Source organism: Diceros bicornis, chromosome 34 (assembly GCF_020826845.1).
Source record: "Diceros bicornis minor isolate mBicDic1 chromosome 34, mDicBic1.mat.cur, whole genome shotgun sequence".
Taxonomy (NCBI): domain Eukaryota; kingdom Metazoa; phylum Chordata; class Mammalia; order Perissodactyla; family Rhinocerotidae; genus Diceros; species Diceros bicornis.
The window spans coordinates 30,389,849-30,412,107 of record NC_080773.1 but is presented as its reverse complement, the minus strand read 5'-3'; the positions used below and the strand labels follow the sequence as shown (position 1 = coordinate 30,412,107).

At 37.0% G+C, this 22,259-nt stretch overlaps 2 protein-coding genes across 2 annotated transcripts in view; both read right to left on the bottom strand.

Annotated features, from left to right (window-relative positions):
* The window catches only part of LOC131397312 (zinc finger protein 208-like), a 649,542-nt gene that overhangs the window by 557,757 nt on the left and 69,526 nt on the right, over positions 1-22,259 (bottom strand).
* On the bottom strand, positions 18,429-19,588 carry LOC131397325 (vomeronasal type-1 receptor 2-like). Its single transcript, XM_058530125.1, has one exon. It carries the CDS (start codon positions 19,447-19,449, stop codon positions 18,508-18,510), a length of 942 nt encoding a protein of 313 aa, XP_058386108.1. The 5' UTR covers positions 19,450-19,588; the 3' UTR covers positions 18,429-18,507.

Genomic DNA, 22,259 nt, shown 5'->3' with positions numbered 1-22,259 from the left:
ATGTTAGAACATTCTAGAAAATAATTTCCCAAAATACTGTTTTCTGAAAGCACCTTTACTATACTACACAACATTTAAAATTTATTAAAATTTTCAGATCATGAGTTCCACTTCCAAGTACTACTGCATCAAAAATAAGGTTTGAAATTGGATTTTAAGATGATAGAAACATTATTTTATGGCACAGAATTTATATAATCACCGATAATATAGACTGAAGAATGCAGATCACTTCAAGAAAGGAGAAGGTTAAAGTCATCATGAAACATCACAAAGCCTTTCTTTTCTACACCAAGAAACCACCATTTTTTTCCATGAAAGCAGGAATGTGAAATGCTATCATAGGAGGCAGAGGATCCCAGGAAACATTCTACAAATGAAGAGAACAAAACTCTGAGAGTGGATTATGAGTTCTGGAAGGTCGTTATCCTCACCCAAGAAGACTAGGTTCCTGTAGTTCTCTAATATCACATCCTTGTACAATTCCCACTGAGTGTGGTCCAGGCATTCCCACTCCTCCTGAGAGACTTCTATGGCCACATCCCTGAAGGTCAACAACCCCTGAAACAAAAAACAAACACATTTACCAAGTGGCCATGAGCAGAGTTTATAGTTTGACCCAATATGTAGAGACAGGGTTAAGGGAACTGATTCTGACTTAGAAGAGTGACCTGAAATATACAATTAATAATTTTCATTGTAGTGCTATTCTATAATGTGTTCTCTAACTCTGAGGAAGAGGATGACATATGATCCACAAAACCACTGTAGAGACTATATTTTCTGGAAGATAAATTATAAAATGAAGGCATCAACATGTGCATATGCATTTTTCTTTTTTTTTCTTCCTTTTATTTTTTTGGTGAGGAAGATCAGCCCTGAGCTAACATCTGATGCTGATCCTCCGCCTTTTTGCTGAGGAACATTGGCCCTGAACTATCATCTGTGCCCATCTTCTTCTACTTTATATGGGACGCTGCCACAGCGTGACATGACAAGCAGTGCATCGGTGCACGCCCAGGATCCAAACCCGCCAACCCTGGGCTGTCAAAGCGGAGTGCGCACACTTAACCACTTGCGCCATCAGGCTGGCCCCGCATATGCATTTTTGAGCGCTGTAAATACATCAGACAGGATAAGTCATAAATATTTCTCACATGGAAAAGTCATGGTGAGTTAGAGATGCACTTCTCAAATTTTAACTGGATGTCAATGAACTGGATTTGTTACAATGCATATTCCGACTCAGGAGTTCTGGGGTGTGGTATGGGTTTCCACATTTTTAATAAGCTCATTTTTAACAATGGTGCTAAAACCTCTGGTCCAAGGGCCACATATTTCAATAGCAAAGAGGTAGAATAACAAGGGAAGAATTCATGTTGACTTTGAACTGAAAGGGTTTATGGAAATTACAAGATCTAATAGAATAGTAAGCATGGCAACAACCACCCTTTTTGAACATATGTTATAGATATCGTTTAACATTCTTTAATATATTAATGCATGAACCACATAAATAATATTTGAGAGCAATAATATTATTCCTCTTTTATGAGAATATTTTCTTAAGCATCCAGTAAATGGTAGATGCTGGTTTTTTCCCAGTTTATTGGACCTAGAATATATGTAAAAGGAACACACAGGCCAACATACAGGGACAACTCTAAAAGAATATTCATATCAGGTTTTGTAAACTGAGAAGAGTAATGGAAACAAGAAGGTAGGAACACGGAATGGATCAAATAATGTTAACATTTTATGCACACAGATGTACCTAAAAATAGGAACCATGTACACATTAAAAGGGATAGAGGAGAAAACTTTTAATGTCAATGAGATCAAGATTAATTTCAATTGTGTAACACATAAATATATTTGTGGATTACATTTTTGTAAGTTTTAAACACACTATGGTGACACACACAAAAATATAAACTAAAATAAGAGCTATTGTCTGTCTTAATTTTGAAAATTTTTGTTTCTTTTATCATTTGTACTCAAGTATATTTTAGAATTTTAACAGATTAGAACATACCTTATTAATATGATTTTTTTCTGAAAATAAAAAGAAGTGTGTGTCTGTGAAATGAGTGTGGAATGAAATGGGAACTTACAGGACCAAAGCCTGATTGATTAAAAACTCCACTTATAAAGCCAATGTCTCCAGTAAAGAAAGTTGAGACTTCATTTTCCAAAGCAAACTACAAGCAAAGGGAAACTCAGAAGAAATGGGAATTTTCAGATTGACTATCATGGTTTATGCACAAAAAAATTAGTAAATCTCCCAAAAATCTTATTAATGAAAATGGGAAAACATATTAATATTATGGAGGAGAAATCTGGCAGAGCCTCTGAACCAACTGAATGAAGTTAGCATTAGCTGTGATGGAACAAATTGATATCAGGTGCTTGACGCACAGGGAAGGACACATTATCACTGCTGTAGTATTGTTGGCAAAATATAAATAAGTAAATCATAATCTGAATCTAATTATGAAAAACTTTTTTTTTTGCAAATTTCAATCCACACATGCCTTCCATTTTCTGTAACTCTAATAGTGTATTTTACATAATGTCTTTTTACCATTCTACAGAGCAAGTCTCTTCTAATTACTCTCCTTTTCAGAACTCTCAGTTAATCTGGGCCACTGAAGCCATCCTGTTTAAATGTGCATTTTCTTTATCCTGTTCTACAGAGCTGATGTTGCATCTATATGAAACCTAAAAGCTACATTTTTCCCTTCTTCACTGATATCCAAGCATCTGAACCCATCTCAATAGGAATCTTGGATATCAACACCTTCCCATGTTGATCTGTCACAAAGAGAATATTTTCAATAGATGAAGGTCATTAATTCATGGTGAAAATTCTTTCACCCTCTATAGGGATCCTGGATGGAGAGAATGGAGAAAAGGCTCTGGGACCTAGGAGAGAAGCATTCTAAAGAGCTGACCTTGGGGGCCGGCCCGGTGGGGCAAGCAGTTAAGTGTGCGTGCTTCACTGAGGCGGCCCGGGGTTTGCCGGTTCGGATCCCGGGCACGCACCGCTTGTCAAGCCATGCTGTGGCGGCGTCCCATACAAAGTAGAGGAAGATGGGCATGGATGTTAGCCCAGGGCCAGTCTTCCTCACCAAAAAAAAAGCAAAAAAAAAAAAAGAGAAGGATTGGCAGATGTTAGCTCAGGGCGATCTTTCTCACACACACACACACACAAATAAAATAAAATAAAATAATAAAAGAAAAGAAAAGAAAAAAATAAAGTGCATAGTTCCACTAAAAAAAAAAAGAGGTGACCTTGACTATCATAAGAAGAAAAGAGGAAAAAATGGTTGAAGACAACCACACTAGCAAGGAAAGGCACAAGAAGAGAAGTAAAAGTTTGCAAGTTCTTTTTTTTTTTTTTTTTTTTACAATTTCTCCTAAAATTTATTTCTAAGGGTTGAAAACCACTTTAGGACCAACTGTTCTCGTAACAGAGTAAAATGCACAAAATTATTCTGCTCAGAACTTGAGAAGCGGCGAGTCCGTGTTTTCTTTGTCAGCCTCGGGACTCAGCTGGATGAGAGGAGAGGCCAGGTCTATCAGCTGTGCCACCCCGTGGAGAGGCTTCAAGCAAGTTCTAAATGTATATCATTTTAGGAGGAAAAGTGGACACAGCCTCCGACCTGGGACATGACACTTACCTGAGAATGTGCCATCTCCTGTTCTTCCTCCTCCTGCTCTCTCAGATATTATACTGAGAAATGATAGCTGCATCTCAAGAACAAGTTTATAAAGGCACCAGCAGAGTGTCTTCACCTGCTGCCACAACACCCACAGGCATAAGGGCCTTCAAATGCGGAAAAGTCCACTTTCCCTGTCCTTTATCACAGGAGAGATTCAGAAACAATGAGCTCCTACATGGAGAGCAGCATGCGAGTTTCTTCTTCCCTGTCTTTGGGGGTCCTCTGCTCCCACAGATGCCCACAAATTCTGCTACAGCATGGGGAATGTGGGTTTCACTGACCTGTGACTTCCAAACTCACATAGAGCAGACCCTGTTACTTCTCCTTGGACCAAAGCCTGGGATCAACTCTTATAAATATATCTGAGATCCCTAGAATTTAAACCTGACCTCACCATAGTATCACCTGGAGCACTTAATTTAAGCAACTTTGAGGCTCCCGCCCAGAACAATAGACAGATTCTGTTGGGAAGGACACAAGTGATGATAGTTCTTAAAACCCCACATGTAGTCTTAATGGAAAGCCTGGGTAGAGAACCACTTATCTAAGCCTTGCTTCTCAACATTTAATGGGCATAGAAGTCATTCAGGGTTCTGGGGACCACTGTGAGAAACTGTGATTCTGCAGGTTTGGAGTGGGGCCCATAAATTGGCATCTTCAACAAGTTCCATGTTAGCGCTGGTGTTGCGCCACAGAGACCCATTACAAGTAGCACTAAGCTAGAGAAAGCAGACACAGCACACCTGAGCCCCTTACACCCATCATCTTATCTCACCACAAATACTGTTGGTTCTCAGTGAAGATCACCGATCATCTTCCTGAATCATCATATTTGTTGCTTTTTCAAGTATACAGAAGGCTAGAGGAGGCAAGAACATCTGACCAAGTCATTATTTGGAAAAAAACATATACACACCCAGTAATACTGTTTACTGAGCATCGACTATGCACTCACAAGTATATTACTGTGCACTGTGATGGAAACTTCACATACGTGATGTGAGATAAATTCATATTACCTGGGAGTTCAGTACTAGTGTCTGTTAATTCCCATGAGGATGTAGATGCTGTGCCCTCCCTTCTGTCCCTTTTTTATTCACTATCATTGATTTTTTTAAAATGCTAGTATAGAACAGAAGCTAAATATAGATACATGAGAGGAATATAGGAGTGTAGAGTAGTAGTTCAGAGGGATTTTTCATTGTTGTGTTTACTTTTTTTTGTAAAAGGGTAATGATGTTAAAATTATAATCAACTGCCCAACAGTTTTCCAAAGCGTATGTACACTGTACTTTCCCATCAGCAAAACATGAGAACTCTAATTCTTTCACATTCTCACTGATGTTTGGCGTTATCAGTTTTTTTCTTTCGTAAAGGAAGATCATCCCTGAGCTAACATCCATCGCCAATCCTCCTCTTTTTTGCCGAAGAACATTGGCCCTAGGCTAACATCTGTGTCCATCTTCCTCTACTTTATGGGACACCGCCACAGCATGGCTTGACAAGTGGTGCATCGGGTGTGCGTCCGGGATCCGAACCTGTGAACCTCGGGCTGCCGAATCGGAGTGCACGCGCTTTATCGCTATGCCACCGGGCCGGCCCCTCAGTTTTTTATAATTAAGCTATTCTAAAAAATATGAAGTGTTATCTCACTGTAGTTTTCCTGGTGAATAGGATGAATGGATTTTTTAAATGTGATATATATAGAGAGAGAGAGACAGAGACAGAAACCGAGAGTGAGAGAGAAAATGAAATATTATAAGCCTTAAAAAAAAGAAACTCGTTCCCTAAGCAACAACATGGATGGACCTGGAGGATATTATCCTAAGTGAAATGAGCCAGACAGAGTAAGACAAATATTGCATGATTTCAATTATATCTAGAATTTAAAATGTCAAACTGAGAAAAACAAAGAGTAGAGTGGTGATTGCCAGAGGCTGAGGGTGGAGGAAAGGGGGAGAGGCTGGTCTAAAGGTTCAGAGCTTCAGTGATGCAGGACGACTATGTTCTGGAGATCTAATGTGCACTACAGATGATGATATTGTATTTTATTTTTATTTACTTATTTATTCATTTTGCTGAAGAAGATTCACCCTGATCTAACATCTGTGCCAATCTTCCTCCAGATTGTAATGTGAGCCACCACCACAGCATGGCCGCTGACGAGTGGTGTAGTTCCATGCCTGGGAAGTGAACCCAGGCCACCAAAGTGGAGCACACAGAACTTAACCACTAGGCAACCAGGCCGGCCCCACGTATTTTATTTTTGAATTTGCTAACAGGGTAAATCTTAATGTTCTCACCACACATACTTCTGTGTTTTATAAACTTGCCCAACAGAAACTAATGCCCAGAGTTCATTTAAATCTATTTAAGACACTTCATGACTGTTTCATAAAAATATAATAAGCAATTCAAAGTAAAACCTTACAGTTTTCTGGAAAAATTGTATTAGAAACTATATTTTTTTCTTTACAAAGTGAAAGAAATACAAATAATAACAATAATAATAGAAACTCTTCTGTACCTGGGTGGCCCATTGCGGGCAACAGCAGAACTCACAGAACCACAGAGAAAGGGAACTGGACCAAATGAAGCCCAAGTCCCTGTAAACCACCCCTTCCTTGCACTGACCCCACTTTATTAAATTTAATCATTTGCTCTAGACCAAAAGTTCTGAGATAGTAGGGGTCATGACTACTTCACCTCTGTTTTGCAAAGGACTGTATGAACGGAAACAATCAATTTATCTATCAGTTTGTTTCTCTACACCTCCTCAGAGTTCTTCACCACAGTAACAGGAAACTGGAGTGATTCCTCTCCGGGTATTCATGAAGGAGTTTCTTTTATGGGGGGAGGACAGAACCCTGGATGACTCATCGCTCTTCCTCTGAGATGGAAGCAGATTTAGAATCTGGTGCCAGCTTGACCCTAGTCTGCACAAGGCATCCCTGAATATCCCAGAACTCCATGCTGCTGGTACCAGGGTCCCCCATGAGCCTGATCTGATGGCTCTGTAGGGATTTAGGGATGAGAGACTCATGCTGACCCTGCAGCATCAGGTAGAGCATGGACCTGCCCTGGTGGAGCAGTGATCCTTGGATCTATCTGTGATATTACTCTATGCAGGGCTCTCTGGGTTAAGAAGCATCTACTTTGGTTAACAAAGTTTACAGGTGGGTGGTATTGTGGTCATGATTCTGGATATTTTGTGGGTTTTGACTTTGCACTGTTAAAAAATCTTCTCCCTTCCTGATGTTGTATTAAGACAGGGCCTGTTGTCCCTCGAAGCACAAGTTTAGTGCCTATACCTTTTTTCACTTAGAGATTCTGCACATACTATCAGAGAGCCTTGCAGAGCTACATCAGTTCACTCGTCATAATATGGAGAACTCCAGAGGTTCACCCCGTGTAGCTCTGTGGCTTTAAGTCTTTTTTGATCTCTCAATACCCAGAAAATATCTCCCCTGGATTATCTGTACATCCTCAGACTAAAATCTGGTCCTCTCTCATGAATACCATGGAGAGAATATGTGAGGATTCTGGATGGGATCACACTGTCTCTGTGCAAGTTACAGCAAGAGGAGGGAACTCAAAGGGAAAATCTCCAAAAAGAGGATGCTCTGGCACATCCTGAAGATCTCCAGGCACTGCATTCAGGATTTAGTGTTTCAGTATTAGGTCCCTGAAGGAATGGAGAGCTGCAGGTGTCCTGTGCACACGCACGGGCATTTGGGCAACAGATGGAGTCAGGAATCCATATTCTCAAGTAAACCCAGTGTGCAATTGCATATATCATTGCTATTCTTGGGCCTGAAGATCTCTGAATCATTGTCAGGTCTGAAGAGGCCAGGCATGTCAAAAGACAGGACTTAAACTGCTGATTGCCCCCCTGATATGTTGTTTCATAGGAATCTAGTGTAACTTTTTTTAGCAGAGACTGTAGAACTCATATAGGCAGAGAGACCTTCCTGTATGCAGATTTTGAGGCATCTGAGCTCTGTGATGCATGATTGTGGGTTAGAGCTAGAAGCCTGAGAGGGAATATGTGGGGAGGAGGTATCTGTAAAAGGCCCCTATAGAGGGGTCTGATAGGCATCTTATGTGTATCTGGATCTGGTAATTTTGCATAGTGTTGGGGAAATATAATTAAAAATAAAATCTCCAAACCCAAATATCTCTCCACAAAAGTAGAAAACATTTTGATTACTATGCAAGCATTAAAGCAGAATGTGATGCCAATTATAGGCAATCTACTAAGTGATCAAAGACAAAAAGAAATCTTACCCTTTTATATAACCAAACAGACACAACATATGCAATAGATGTAATTACATATTCTTAAGATAAATAACAATGAGGGCTCAAGGAAGATGATTTGACAGCACTATTTGTCACATAGTTCTTTCTAAAGGCACCTGATAAATGGGGTTGTGTGTCTGCTAATTTGCTTTATTCCAAATTAAAATAATTTTTCACAGACTTAGGACAGGAAGTATCTTGCAACTTGGAACAAGGTGCCTTCTGGTGTTAGGCTCCTACCCTCATACAGAAACTGGGAGATAGGGGTGCTGTCTCCCTTAACGTTTACATTTCAAAAAGCTACTTCTCATGTAGTTGGCAAAGACATGTCTGGGCCTGCAAGTGTAAAAGAGTTTTACTTAGCTTTTAAAAGGATTTACATACAGTTCAAATGCATGGAGAAAGAAAATATGATTGCTAAATTTAACGTTCTAAGAAAAGAGAGAGAAAAGAAATCTCTTTTCTTATTTTCAATTTGGAGGATTTAGCCTCATATTTGGTATGTGTATTTGTCTTTACAGGAGCCAGGTCTAGGGCCCTGGTCCTATCGTCATGGATGTCTAGATTCCCACAGGCACTGAATTTAGAAACCTGAGGCCTTGCACACACTCTGCTTTTGCACAAGGGTTTGAGCATGAAGAAAGAGGTAGAAATGGAGAAGGTTCAGCAAGGATGCACACATGAGGGACAGTGCCGGGTTGGTGGAAGGACTGGTTTGTGCTACAGATACTGACTCCGGGTTGTGCTATGCTCTGGGTTATTTCCATGTGTATGAAGGGAGATGGGATTAGAGGGGGTGGTACAAAGGCCTAGGTTGGTAGATGGACCAGGCTGCTGCAAGAGACTCAGGGCCTAAATCAGGATTTGCCATTTATCCCCTGAGCACTTGTGAGGGTTTTGGGAGAGAACCTCAAGGAGCACATGCAGTGTGGCCCCACTTCCTGATGGTGAAGGTTTGCATTGGGAGGGCATGGCTGTGTCATTGCCCAGTTGGTGTGTGTGAGTGGGCAGCAATCGTGGTGACAACAGAGTGGGTTGGGGCAGTTCCCTGTGCAGAGCTCATGTTCTCAGACCATAATGACCCTCCAGGGTAGATGTGGACTCGCTGTATGATCAGTGGTTTGATGGCCTTGGTGCAAGTGAGCAAAGTCTCCCTCCATCCCAGGCCCCTGCAACCAGGTCTGGGTGAGGTTCAGCTCCTTGTCTCTGCCAGAGTCACTGCCTGGAGACACTTGACCTAAGTGTCAGAGTCTTAGCACACCAGCATTTCTTCTTTTGGGAATCTCTTAGGGGGTATCACTGATATCAGCTCAAGACAAGGTTGACATAAGGGAAGCCATATTGTAGAAAAGAAAAACTCTATTGTAACTTTGAATGACCTCTGACAAACTAATCCAGCTGGATCTGCACCCTCCAGGAGATCTAACTGCTCTGTAGATTTTACAACCCCTGCTTGTGCATGTACCTCCCAGCTGTGATAAGATGATAACTTTGTTCTTTTTGAGTTCCTTAGGAATGTGATGACTCCTAAACAGAGAATCCATGCTGATAGCCATCATCAGTGAAAACTGAAAGATCTGGTGTGGCACTCCCAGTCTGTAACACCAGAAGGTCAACATTCCTAACACCTTCCCCAATAACCCAATGGCCTATACAACTGCTATAAGATTTTGTGGCCCCTTAAGGTTCTTTTGGACATGAGTCGGCCATCTTCCCTCTTGCTAGTAAGCTTTAATAAAAAAGTCCTTTTTCTCCTACCACCTTGCCTCTTGACTATTGGCATGTCTTGCGGTGAGCAGAAGGCCCCACGTTGGGTGGTAACATCATCAGGAATCATTACAACATGAGCATGGAGGTGTAGGGGAGGCAGATAATTCCTCTAACTTCTAGGTCCTTCTGGCTGGTCCAATAATTAAATTGATATGAGACAGAATAACAGGAGAAAATCAAACAAAGTTTAATCACATGTATACATGAGAGAAACCCAGGAAAACTGGGTAACTCACCAGAACGGCCAAAGCTGCCACCTTAAATACCATCTTTTGCTAAAGACAAAGGAGGATGTTTGGGGTAGTGGTTTGGGTCTTCAAAGAGGAGGAAGGCAATTTACATGGAGATGGAAATGCAAATGTTTGTTAAACAAGTGTTTGCTGGGCCACCTAAAGACAATGTGACCCTAGAGACAGAACTTTGATAAAAATGTGCTTGTTGGTGTCTTTCTATCACACCTATTTTACATTATACTATAGTTATCTTATGGTATTAGCTCCTTCCTGGAACAGGCCTTCTATCGTAAATTCTTTTAGGCAGTTAGGAGGAAGGTCAAAGTTTCTTTCAGAGTCTTGTTCTTAAAATAATCAAGAAAAAGAGATACATTTTGGGGTGACCACTTCTGATCCCTCACAAAGGTGTTTTCATCACCGTTCTGTTTGAAAATAAAGAAAAAGGCCACAATATAGGATAGATTTATAATCTGTGGTGGGAAAAGAAACAACCCTTTAATAGTGATGCCATAAATGCATATTTGATTTTACTTAAAGTAAATTATGATCAATATTAAGTAAGAAAGCAGATTTAACTGCACTGAGTCCATTTTTTTTTCATTGATGCTTAGGTTGTGTGTGTTTGTGTTTTCTATGAGTGTTAGAAATACAGGTTTTTGTTTTCCTTCCTTTAGGTTCCTATATTTTCTCACATCTTTAAGTATCTAATCAAATAATCCTTGGGGAAGTACATGATTCTAGGTCTGTGACAGCGAAAATAGAAGATTCGTCTGGGGCATCTATTAAGATGGCATAAATTAAGAAAATTTTCCAGAAAAAAGTATTGGGACATGTCAAAGCCACATAAAAGGTAACCTTACAGAGCTCCCAGTGGCCAAACCTGGAATAATTTGGGCAACAAAATAAATAGCATCACGTTAAATTATAATATCTAGTGTAAGATAAAAATACATGAGTTCACACTGACATGAATAAATTAAATAAATAAATGAAGAATAAGAGACAAAACTTCCAAAAAGAAGAATGTCAAATAGAATACGTATACATGCCTCCTTATAGAAAATAAAGATTAATTAATGTCCCCTACCCCTTTGAGTTGGGATGGACTTAATGACTTTTGAACAATAGAGTACACAAATGGAAACATAAGATCTTTATAGTAGGGAAACATGGCAAACACCATCTTAACCAGGGGATGAAGGTTACCAGAACCAGTGACACGTCATGCTAATTGCCTGAATCCCTGATACATGACATGATGAGATATGTTCTTCTTCTAAAAACCTATCAACACATTATAATCATGAGAAAAATATCAGAGAAACCTAACTTTAGAGGTAAAAAACAGTCCTTCTCAAATCTGTCAAGGCTATGAAAATTTAGGAAAGACTGAGAAACTGATACAAAGAAAAAGATGCTGGAAAGTTATGATGCCTAAATATAAAGTGCTATTCTGGATTGGAGCTTAGTAGAAGAAAAAAATAAAGATTGGTAAAATACTAATAATTCTGAAGTTTAAGTAATAGTAACATACCAATGTTGGTTGCAAGTTTTGTCAAAAGTACCATAGTAATGTAATATGTTAACAACTAGGAAAACGGGGTGAGAGTATATGGGAACTCTCTATATTCTCTTTGCCGCATTCTGTAAGGATAAATATAATACATAATGGAAATTTACATTACAAATGTCACTTTATAATTTATATACAGAGTTATATTAAATTATTAATATGTTTGAATAAATATGCCCATTTAAAAACTGTCTTTTAATTCATGAGTTTTGTCCCCAAATTGCCTCTACTTTGGTTTTCCAAGCTTGATAAGTTTCCTCCATAAAATCGCTTGTTAAAATTGAAACTGCAGAAGACTATCTTGTAACTGGCTTCTCTTCAAAACATTCAACTGACATTAAAGCATAACAGAACAAGTTGTTACCGCCCAACGTGGGGCCTTCTGCTCACTACAAGACATGCCAATAGTCAACAGGCAAGGTGGTAGGAGAAAAAGGACTTTATTATTACAGCTTGCTAGCAAGAGGGAAGATGGCCGAATCATGTCCAAAAGAACCATCTTAAGGGGGCATGAAATCTTACAGTAGTTATACAGGCCATTGTGTTACTGGGGAGGGGGTTAGGAATTGTTGATCTTCTGGTGTTACAGACTGGGAGTGCCATACCAGATCTTTCAGTTTTCACTGATGATGGCTATCAGCATAGATTCCCTGTTCGGGGGTCATCACATTCCTAAGGAACTCAAAAATGCAGTTGTCATCTTATCACAGCTGGGAGGTACATGCACAAGCAGGGGTTGTAAAATCTACAGAGCAGTTTTAGATCTCCTGGAGGGTGCAGATCCAGCTGGGTTATTTTGTCAGAGGTCATTCAAAGTTGCAATAGAGTTTTTCTTTTCTACAATATGGCTTCCCTTATGTCAACCTTGTCTTGAGCCGGTATCAAAGTTCATTTCAACATATCACAAAATCCATTCAACATGACTCCAGGCACAAAATGTCTGTTGGGTGTTTGCTACCCAACTGCTTTTTTTTCATATCTCAGCTAACACAGCATCTTGTATTCTCTTCTGTCCCTTGAAAATCATTATTCTAACGTTAAATGAAAATATTTTAATACACAAATCTTTCTTCATGAGCATTGTCACATACCAAGTGATCACCATTTCTCCTAGGACATAAAACATAATATTCACAATGTGACCCCCAATGCCTGCATTAAATAAAACCTAATTTTTTCCTCCAACTTTACCCATGGTCACTTGCACTACAATTCAGGGCCAATGTCCTGCACCCCAGTTTCTTGAGGGACCATCAAACATGTTAACCATCTTTACAGAAGTGTCCTCAAAATTTCATGCCCGAGTAAATCTTTGGAAAACATAGTATCTCATATTAAAAGACACACACTCATTCAACAAATGAAAGCCAAGGACCATATGGCTACAAAGGTGAATTCTACAAAACATTTAAAAAAGTTAATACAAATCTTTCTCAAACTATTCCAAAAAATTGAAGAAGAAAGATCACTCCAAAACTTATTCTACAAGGCCAGCATCACCCTGACACAAAGACTAGACAAAACATCACATGAAAAAGAAATTTACAGGCCAATATTCCTGAAGGACATAGATGCAAAAATCCTCAAAAAATATAAGCAAACCGAATTCAACAACACATCAAAAGGATCATGCTTGGAAGCAACCTAAGTGCCCATCAAAGGACAAATGGATAAAGAAGATGTGGTATATATACACAATGGAATACTACTCAGCCATAAGAAACGATGAAATCCAGCCATTTGTGACAACATGGATGGACATTGAGGGTATTTTGCAAAGTGAAATAAGTCAGAGGGAGAAGGTCAAATACCATATGATCTCACTCATTAAGTAGTAGAAAATAACAACAACAAACAAACACATAGAGACAGAGATTGGATTGGTGGTTACCAGAGGGGAAGGGGGGAGGGAGGAGGGCGAAAGGGATAATTGGGCACACGTGTGTGGTGATGGGTTGTAATTAGTATTTGGGTGGTGAACATGAGAACATGATGTAATCCATGCAGAAATAGAAGTATAATGATGTACACCTGAAATTTATACAATGTTATAAACTAATGTTACCTCAATAAGCAAAAAATTAAAAATAAATAAAAAATATATATCGCTGAAAAAAAAAAAAAGGAGCATATGATGTGGTCAAGAAGAATTTATTCCAGGGATGCAAGGATGGTTCAAGATTCACAAATGAATTAACATGATAGTCCACATCAACTAAACAAAGGATATAAATAATATAATCATCTCAAGAGATGCAGAAAAAGCATTCGACAAAATTCCACATCAATTTATGATAAAAACTTTCAACGAACAGGGTATAAAGGGAAAATAGCTAAGCAGAAAATATTAGCGGTGGATGTGAATGCTGCATATGTTAAGTCTGCACCTTTGTAACGAAATGTAGCAGAACAGGATCCAAAATCTCTAGTTTTTGTGATGTTTTTGTTGATCCTTTTGTCAGTGACATGCATAGAAACAAATTTATTTACCTGCATGCACAGAATCCAGCACAGGATTTTGGAGGAGCCAATGGACTTTGGAACTTTTCCTTTAAGCTCTGCCCACCTGGAGTTCCTGGGGCTGATTGAGATGGCCTGGAAGACACCCATGAGGCAGGTGGTGCTAATGGACAACCCCAACCACTCTACAAATGTAGAAGATACATTTACATCCAAAATCACTGAGAAAATGTCTCAACCCAAAAGCTGCCATGGTCTCTAAGATTCCCATTGAAGGAATGACCAAGGAATTGGCTATAGTCAAGTACCTGAAAATCAAATCTCTGTATCTTGATCTGTATCCTCTAAGCAAAGAAAATGATAATGATATAAGAGTGAGAAATTCCCCAGGATTCCAATGATGGTCTGGACCAGGAAGATCATTCCAGTATTCAACTCCACAGAGGCCATTCTGCTATTTTCCAATTCTCATTATTCTCATTCACAAATAAAGGATTCTGCATTGAAAATTGAGTTGTGGGCAACTATTTTCATGAAAATTAAATTCACAAATCTCTATTTACAATTACTGCACGCTCAGAATTTGTTACTGATATATATTTTCTCTTGCTAAGAGATTTCCAAAGTTTGATGTATTTCTTTATATACCAGTTAAAATGCATGGGTTACTGTTATTAATGCTTTACCTATTCTAATTTATTTAATATTTGGAACTTTGTGCTTTAGGAAATATTATTCTCCTTTTACATAAAGGATAATTTAGACAAAAGAATTTAATGACACATCTAAATATTGATAAAGTCAGCACTGGAATCTGGATGGCCTGTTTGCAAAGGTGTTACAATTGTGCTATACTCTCATTGCTACCTGGCTGTGTTCTTTAAATAATCCATATATATGTATACAAACATATACATATACATATTTACTATATATATATATAAATTATATATTTTATTTATATATATTTTATAAATGTATATATAATTACATATAAACATGCATAATTATATATACATATATATGCATTGATTTGATTTGATTAATTTATAAGTTTGTGCTATTTTATTTCATGTAGATATTTATTATATAGACAAATGTCATTTGTCAATGAAGATTCAAGGGTCTTAATAAAATGTAGATGTGCTGAATAATTTTCCTTAAGCAAATTGGGTTTACAGTATATCTGCCAGTATTTGAATAGCAACATAAACAATACTATCTCTTTTTTGTCAGTGAGACCAACCACAGAAAATACATATAATACTGGCTTTGCTCTAAGCTATGGTATGTGAAGTTTAAAAGCAATAAAACACTTTATAGTAGAAACTAATCACTAGAGAATATGCAATTATATGTTTACTCAGAAAAATTAACTGAAAATAATAAGTGATTTGGGAATGACAGTAAAATACAAGACAATAATAAAAAATGGAAGTCAAGGCAATACATTTTCTACATTGAGTAAATTGAAATGGGAGAAACATGAGAATGAGCCTGAAAATAGCATTAGAAATTTTTTAACTGTACAGATATACAAGACATTTTAAGCCTAAAAAATCTGATGTTCTTAATTTTTCTCCAGTCTATCCAGGTGTCTCCTTTCCAAACTTTGCAAAGGAAAAAAATTAACCCACCTTGAGCAATAGATTACAGCTATTCTCAGGTGAGACCATCTCCATCTCCATTAAACATACAAAATCCAATAAGAGAAAAAGAATTATATTCCAGCAATTGCCAGTCAGTCATATTGTGTACACAGAGAGATGAATGATTCAGTTGTCTTCATCAAACTCATTATCACATGCACAGAACTTTTGTGAAATAGCTATACTAATCACGCAAATTTCTCTGTGATTTCTGCAGAGCAGAGTAGACAGCAGATTAATTTTGAATTACAATCTTAAGGATCATAAAAATCAGACTTCATTACTGCTTGGAACTAACTCTGAAAATCATCATCAAGAAAGGTTATATTAAAATATGCACAAACAAATACACACTTAACCCACACAAATATTCATGCTTATAACATATGCACACATACATGGACGTATAGGCACATGTATACACACCCACACAACACACAGAATTTAGTGCATTAAAAATGTTCCTTGTATAAAGTAAACAAAAAGTAAAGTTTAAAAATTTAAATATATTAGAAAAGAGCATTATATATTTATAAAATGATAGGTTATAATGAAGATATTAAATGTAATAAAACTGCACAAAATACCTACACATTGAATACCTTAAACAATGTTCATTGCTACCGTAAAAGAAACTGATTTTATTAACTAAAATGTGGTATTATACAGTAATGTTTTATTTCAATATATACATTTTACAGAAATGTAAAGGCATGAGTTAATTAAATAATATGAACAACTGATTAACGAATATATATTTTGATGTATATATATCTCATTTGTAATTTTACTGACATTAGTACAACATTTCACAGCAAAATCTATAATGCTGTACACCGTGTAAAACGTATAGCATATTTATATTTGCATCATGTTAAAACAACATTAAATGAAAGAAAGCTAAAATTACACCTTAATAAGTTAACAAAAGAAATGTAATTCCACTGTCCCTACTCCTTCATGTATTGAGTGGACTTAGTGACTTCTGTCCAAATAATAGAGGATGGACACATAGTAACTTTATTGTGGGGACCTGGAAAACACTACTTTAACTAACTGATCAAGGTTAACATCTCCAGTGAGGTCACATTAATTGCATGAATTCCCTGATATATGACATGAAGAGATGAGATATTCTTATCAAAACCTATAAATGGAGTATAATCTTGAGAAAAATATTAGACAAATCCAATTTAGTGATACTCTAAAAAGTACCTGACCAGTCCTCTTCAAACCTGCCAAGGTCATGAAAACCCAGGAAAGACTGAGGAACTGACACAGAACAGAAGAGACTGGGAGGGCCAAGGTGACTAAGTACAGTATAATGTATTCTGAAATGGATCCTGGAAGAGAAAAAAGATATTAGTGTTAAAACTGGAAAATGGAAGTCTGAGGTTTAGTTAATAGTCATGTGCCAATATTGTTCTCTCAGTTTGGTCAAAGGTACCATGGTGGTTAAGACACTAACGTCAGGGAAAATGGGTGAAGGGTACATGGAAACTCTCTGTATGCTCTCTGCCTCTTTGCTGCAAGTCTAAACTTATTCCAAACTAACACTTACATTAAAAATTCCAACTGTTTATAATTTAATTGTAAAGAATTACATTAAATTATTTAATATGTTTGAGTTAACACCTACTTCTTTTCTTTTGAGTGTGTCCACTGTGATCCCTTGGTGACTACAAAAGCAATAAAACTCCTCGTTTCACAACAGATTCATGCCTTTTGCCTCCAAATTGCTACTTCTCTACTGCTCCAAGCTTGATGAAAGACTCCTTCCCTTGCTTCTTAAAATTGGAAATATAGGAGACTACTTTAAACCTGTTTCTTGTTAACAGAGACAATTGGCATCAAGATGTAACAGGGAGAAATCTGCCTTCTAAAGAGCACCAAAAACATTCAATCTAATGCCAGAAAAGAAATGCCTATTTAATGATTGCTTCCCACCTGCACTCTTTTTTTTTTTTAATTTTTTGTGTATTGCAGTAATATTGGTTTATAACATTGTATATATTCCAGGTCTACATCATTATACTTCTATTTCTGCATAGATTACATCATGTTTACCACCCAAATACTAACTACAACCCATCACCACACACTTGTGCTGAATTATCCCTTCCCTGCACTCTTTTTAAATATCAGTGGACACATCTTGCTGTGTTTTCCTTTATCTCCTGTAGTTCATGATTCCAATGTTTACCTAAAAATATTTTAATATGTGAATCTTTCTCCATCAGCATTTTCATATTTCAAATGATCACCATATCTCTTAGGATGTAAAGTATAATACTCATAATTTGGCCTTTAATGCCTATAGTAACTAAAACCTAAATTTCCCTTCAGGTTCAGATTATAATGCAACTTGCATTATAATCCAGGGCCACTGTCCCCCACATCAGTTTCTTGAAGGATAAGAACACAGGATAATAATGTTTATGCAACTGTCCTCAAAATCTCAGGCCCAGTTAAATATTGGGAAAAATAATATCTCATAATAAAAGATGCACACTCAAAGACATTTCCAGTATTCTGCATTATTGCAGGACTAACTGTTTTATTACTAATTGGTCTACAATCTTCTCTACTGCAACCATTATTAAAACATAATTATATAGATACTTATATAATAATTATAGAAGATTTCTATGGCTATTATTATTTTATTTCTTACTAGAGCAGAGTCTCTGCCTTTTTTCACAACTCTATCTGCAATGAGACTGGCTTGTGATTGTGTATGAGATTCTGTTGGGGATGAGTAAATCAATGACTGAACATGGTGAAAAACACACAATTTATATTTTTCTGACGAGATGAGGCAATAGTGTATTTCTTCTAGTGCATGCACAGAAGTGCCTGGATACAGAGGGGTTACAACTCAGGAGAATAAGCGGGCTGGCGGTTGGGAAACATGAATTGATTAAGGCAGAAGTGTTCACCAGCCACCTAGTACTCTTACCAGAAAAAGAAAAATAAATGTAAATGATGGAGGAGAAGGTATAAAAACATACGAAGATGCTCACCAGGACAAGGATGATTTGGGTAGCTCTGGTCTCAGAGGAGAACCTAGGAGAGATATTATTCCTATAAATGTGTTGGACCCTCTGCTTGTGCCTACACAGAAGGAAAACTATGGAGACACTGGCCCAGGTCATGAGTCCCAAGCACAGAACACCAGGGGTGGATACGAGTACTGCATTTAGTAAGGCTGTGCCTTTGTCACAAAGTGTAGCTGAACAGTATTTAAAATCTATAGTTGTTGTGATGTTTTTGTTACTCCATTTTTCAGTCTCACGCGTAAGCACTATGATATTTACCAGCATGTTCAGGATCCAGCAGAGTATACTGGAGGGACCAATGTACTTTAGTGCTTTTACTTTAAGCTTTGCCCACCTGGAGTTCCTGGGGCTGATAGTGATGGCCTGGAAGACACTCAAAAGACAGGTGATACCAATGGACACACCCCTGGCCACTCTGTGAACATAGAAAACAACTTTGCACCCAAAACCATTGAGAAAATGTTTCAACCCAAAAGCTACCATTGTCTCTGGGATTCCTCTGGAGATAATGACCAAAGTGTTGGCTATAGTCAAGTGCTTGAAGATCATGTATGTGCATCTTGACCTACCTCCATTGAAGTAGAGGGATATATGATATAAAAGTGAAAAATTTCCCAGGATTCCAATAATAATTTGGACCAGGAGGACTATTCCAATTTTCAAATCCATGGAGGTCATTCAGTTATTTTCCAGGGCTCATCATTCACATTTGAAAATAGAGGATTCTGCATGGAGACATAAGTTGTGGGCTACTGTTTTCAGGGAAAATTAAATCCAAAAATCTCTGTCTTACTATTACTTCCCCTTGAGAATTTATTTCTCTCTCTATTTTTTTTTTGTTAAGAGATTTTTCAAGTTTGATGTATTTATATAGCACTTACAACATATGAGTCAGTGTTATTAATGCTTTATTTTTAACATATTTAATATTTACATCCTGAGTTAGGAACTAAGATTATTCTCCTTTTACAGACAAGGAGAATTTACCTGAAAAGAGGTTAAGGGACTCAACTAAATGTCAGTAAAGTCCAGGTTTGAACCTGGTAGCCTGGTTGCAATGACATTGTTATTTGCCATTATGCTATATTCTCTCATATCTTGTGTAATTTAAATGATCCAAATATACATCGTCATATTTGAAACTTGTATTTTATGTTTAATTGTACTAACTATTGTTGATGAATTCATCTATTGATTAATATCACTTGTGAATGAACATTAAAAAGTCTTAATAAAATGTATGCACTAAATAATTTTCCATTTACAAATTGACTTAACAGAATAAGGGTCAATACGTGTATAGTAACAAAATGAATCATATCATTTAGTTTGCCAATGATATCTACTACATAAAATATTGCATAATATGTTTCTTTTCCCTAAACAATTGAAATTTAAATAAGTAATAAAATATTTTAGGATAGACACTAAATTAGTCTTTATCTTATGTAATAATACATAAAACTAGTAAGCAAAATGGAATTTGAGACTTGAAACTTTGTGCACTGAATAAATTCAAATATGAGAAACACAAGGATGAGCTTAAAAATGACATGAGAATATTATAAACTGAAGAAAATATCAGAAGGCACATTTGAGCCTGAAAAATGCTGGAGTTTGTTCTGCTGTCTGAATCTCTCAAGTATGAAGTTAACTTTTCCATAAAGCCTCCTTCACTAACTTCGTGAAGGAAAATTGTCCCAGATGATCAACAGACTACAAGTATTTTCAGGAGAGAAATAATTAGCACCTCCATTCAACACATCAAACTTAAGTAACAGAAAAATAACTATAACTTCAGCAAATGTCACACTTGATCACGTTTATACAGTGATGAGGTCACTCACCATCACATGCATAGAACTTTTACTGAAATGATCACAAAAATAATAGAAATTTCTCTGTGATTTCCATAGAGCAGGTTAATTTCTGAATTATAGTCTTAAGGATCATAAAACCTGCTAATGCTTGGAACAAATCCCCACAATTGTCATCCGCCAGGATTATATTAAAATACATTAGGAGCAGTTAGAGATTGGTGTTGGGTCTCAGACCCGCAGTCTCTCTCCATAAGTTCAGCCTGTATCTCAGGAATTATTAGTCCTTCCTGTGTCAGTTTATTACTGAACTAGTTTCTACCCTAGAATAATCCCTTCCCCAGATATAAGCATTTACCCAGAACCTAATATGCCTCAGTACCATACATAATCTGTGTCTCATAGTAAAATAGAAAAATACTCACTCAACTCTTTTCTGCTGCCAGGACAGTGGACTTAGTGTGACAGTCATGACACTCCCTGCTCATGTGGGAGGAAGGCAGCCAGACCCTAAGATATGGGTTTGTGTTTCTATGACCTCAACTCTCCACAGAACTGCAATTATCACTTCACCTGTACTTTCAATGAGTGATGATTGGGCAGTTGAAATTAATCTTAAAAAAACTTTCTCCCAGTTCCCAATTTCCAAAAACAATTATAAGTTTCTGATGAGCATCTCCAAAGAGATAGGTTGAGCCTTTTGGAGACGTGTTTTACTTTTTCATAATACCTGGAGGCAGACAGAATCTCACCTGGTAGAAATAGAAAAGCATTCAGATCTGACACTTGAGAGAGTTGCAGTGAAACATATGTATTTAATTGGACCCTGCACCTGCCTGAGAAGTTCATAGTTTTTAAAATATAATTGTCTGTTTATCCCCAGGCTCCTGAACTGCTATATAAGGTAGGTTATGAGCAGAGACATGTAAGGATACAAAGGGCCTGAGAAGGATTTTTCAAGAAAAGATGAATAAAAGGAAGACTATGACGTAATAAACTTAGAGTAGAAATCATTAGAGAAGATTTGTACAACTAGTTGACATGGCTATTTCTAGGAATACATATTTTATGACATTGACCCCAGAAGAAGTACAAATTCTGAACTGAATAATATCCATAGAAGAAATAAAAGAAATTCCAATTATTTAGAAGTTTTTGGAGGCATTAATAAAGACAATTAACCATACAAAATGAAGGGTAAAATCATTTCTGTAGAACATAGGAATATATATCTGGGAAACTCAAAAGTGAAGGGAAATTTTTATTACAAAAATTAAAACAATATAACAACCTAATTGAATATAACATTAGCCTAGAATATCTAGGTATTTATACAAATTAAATTATAATCACATATAAATTATAACAAAAGGAAGTCTCAATTAATAAAACAATAAAATAAGTTAGGATAAAATCTAACAAGAAATGCGAAAAGCCTATATGAGGAAAATTATTGAGTATCCCTAATATAGAGTGTATAGGTAAAGAAATGGAAAAATAAAACCATATTTGTGGGTAGGAAGATAAAACCATTATACATAATACCAGATATTTCTCTGGGTGTAGAGATTTTATTGAATAAGCAAAAAAAAAATATATATATATATATGTGTGTGTATATATATATATTCAAGAAAATTAAAAACAAAACATGAGGCTGGACAGTCTTAC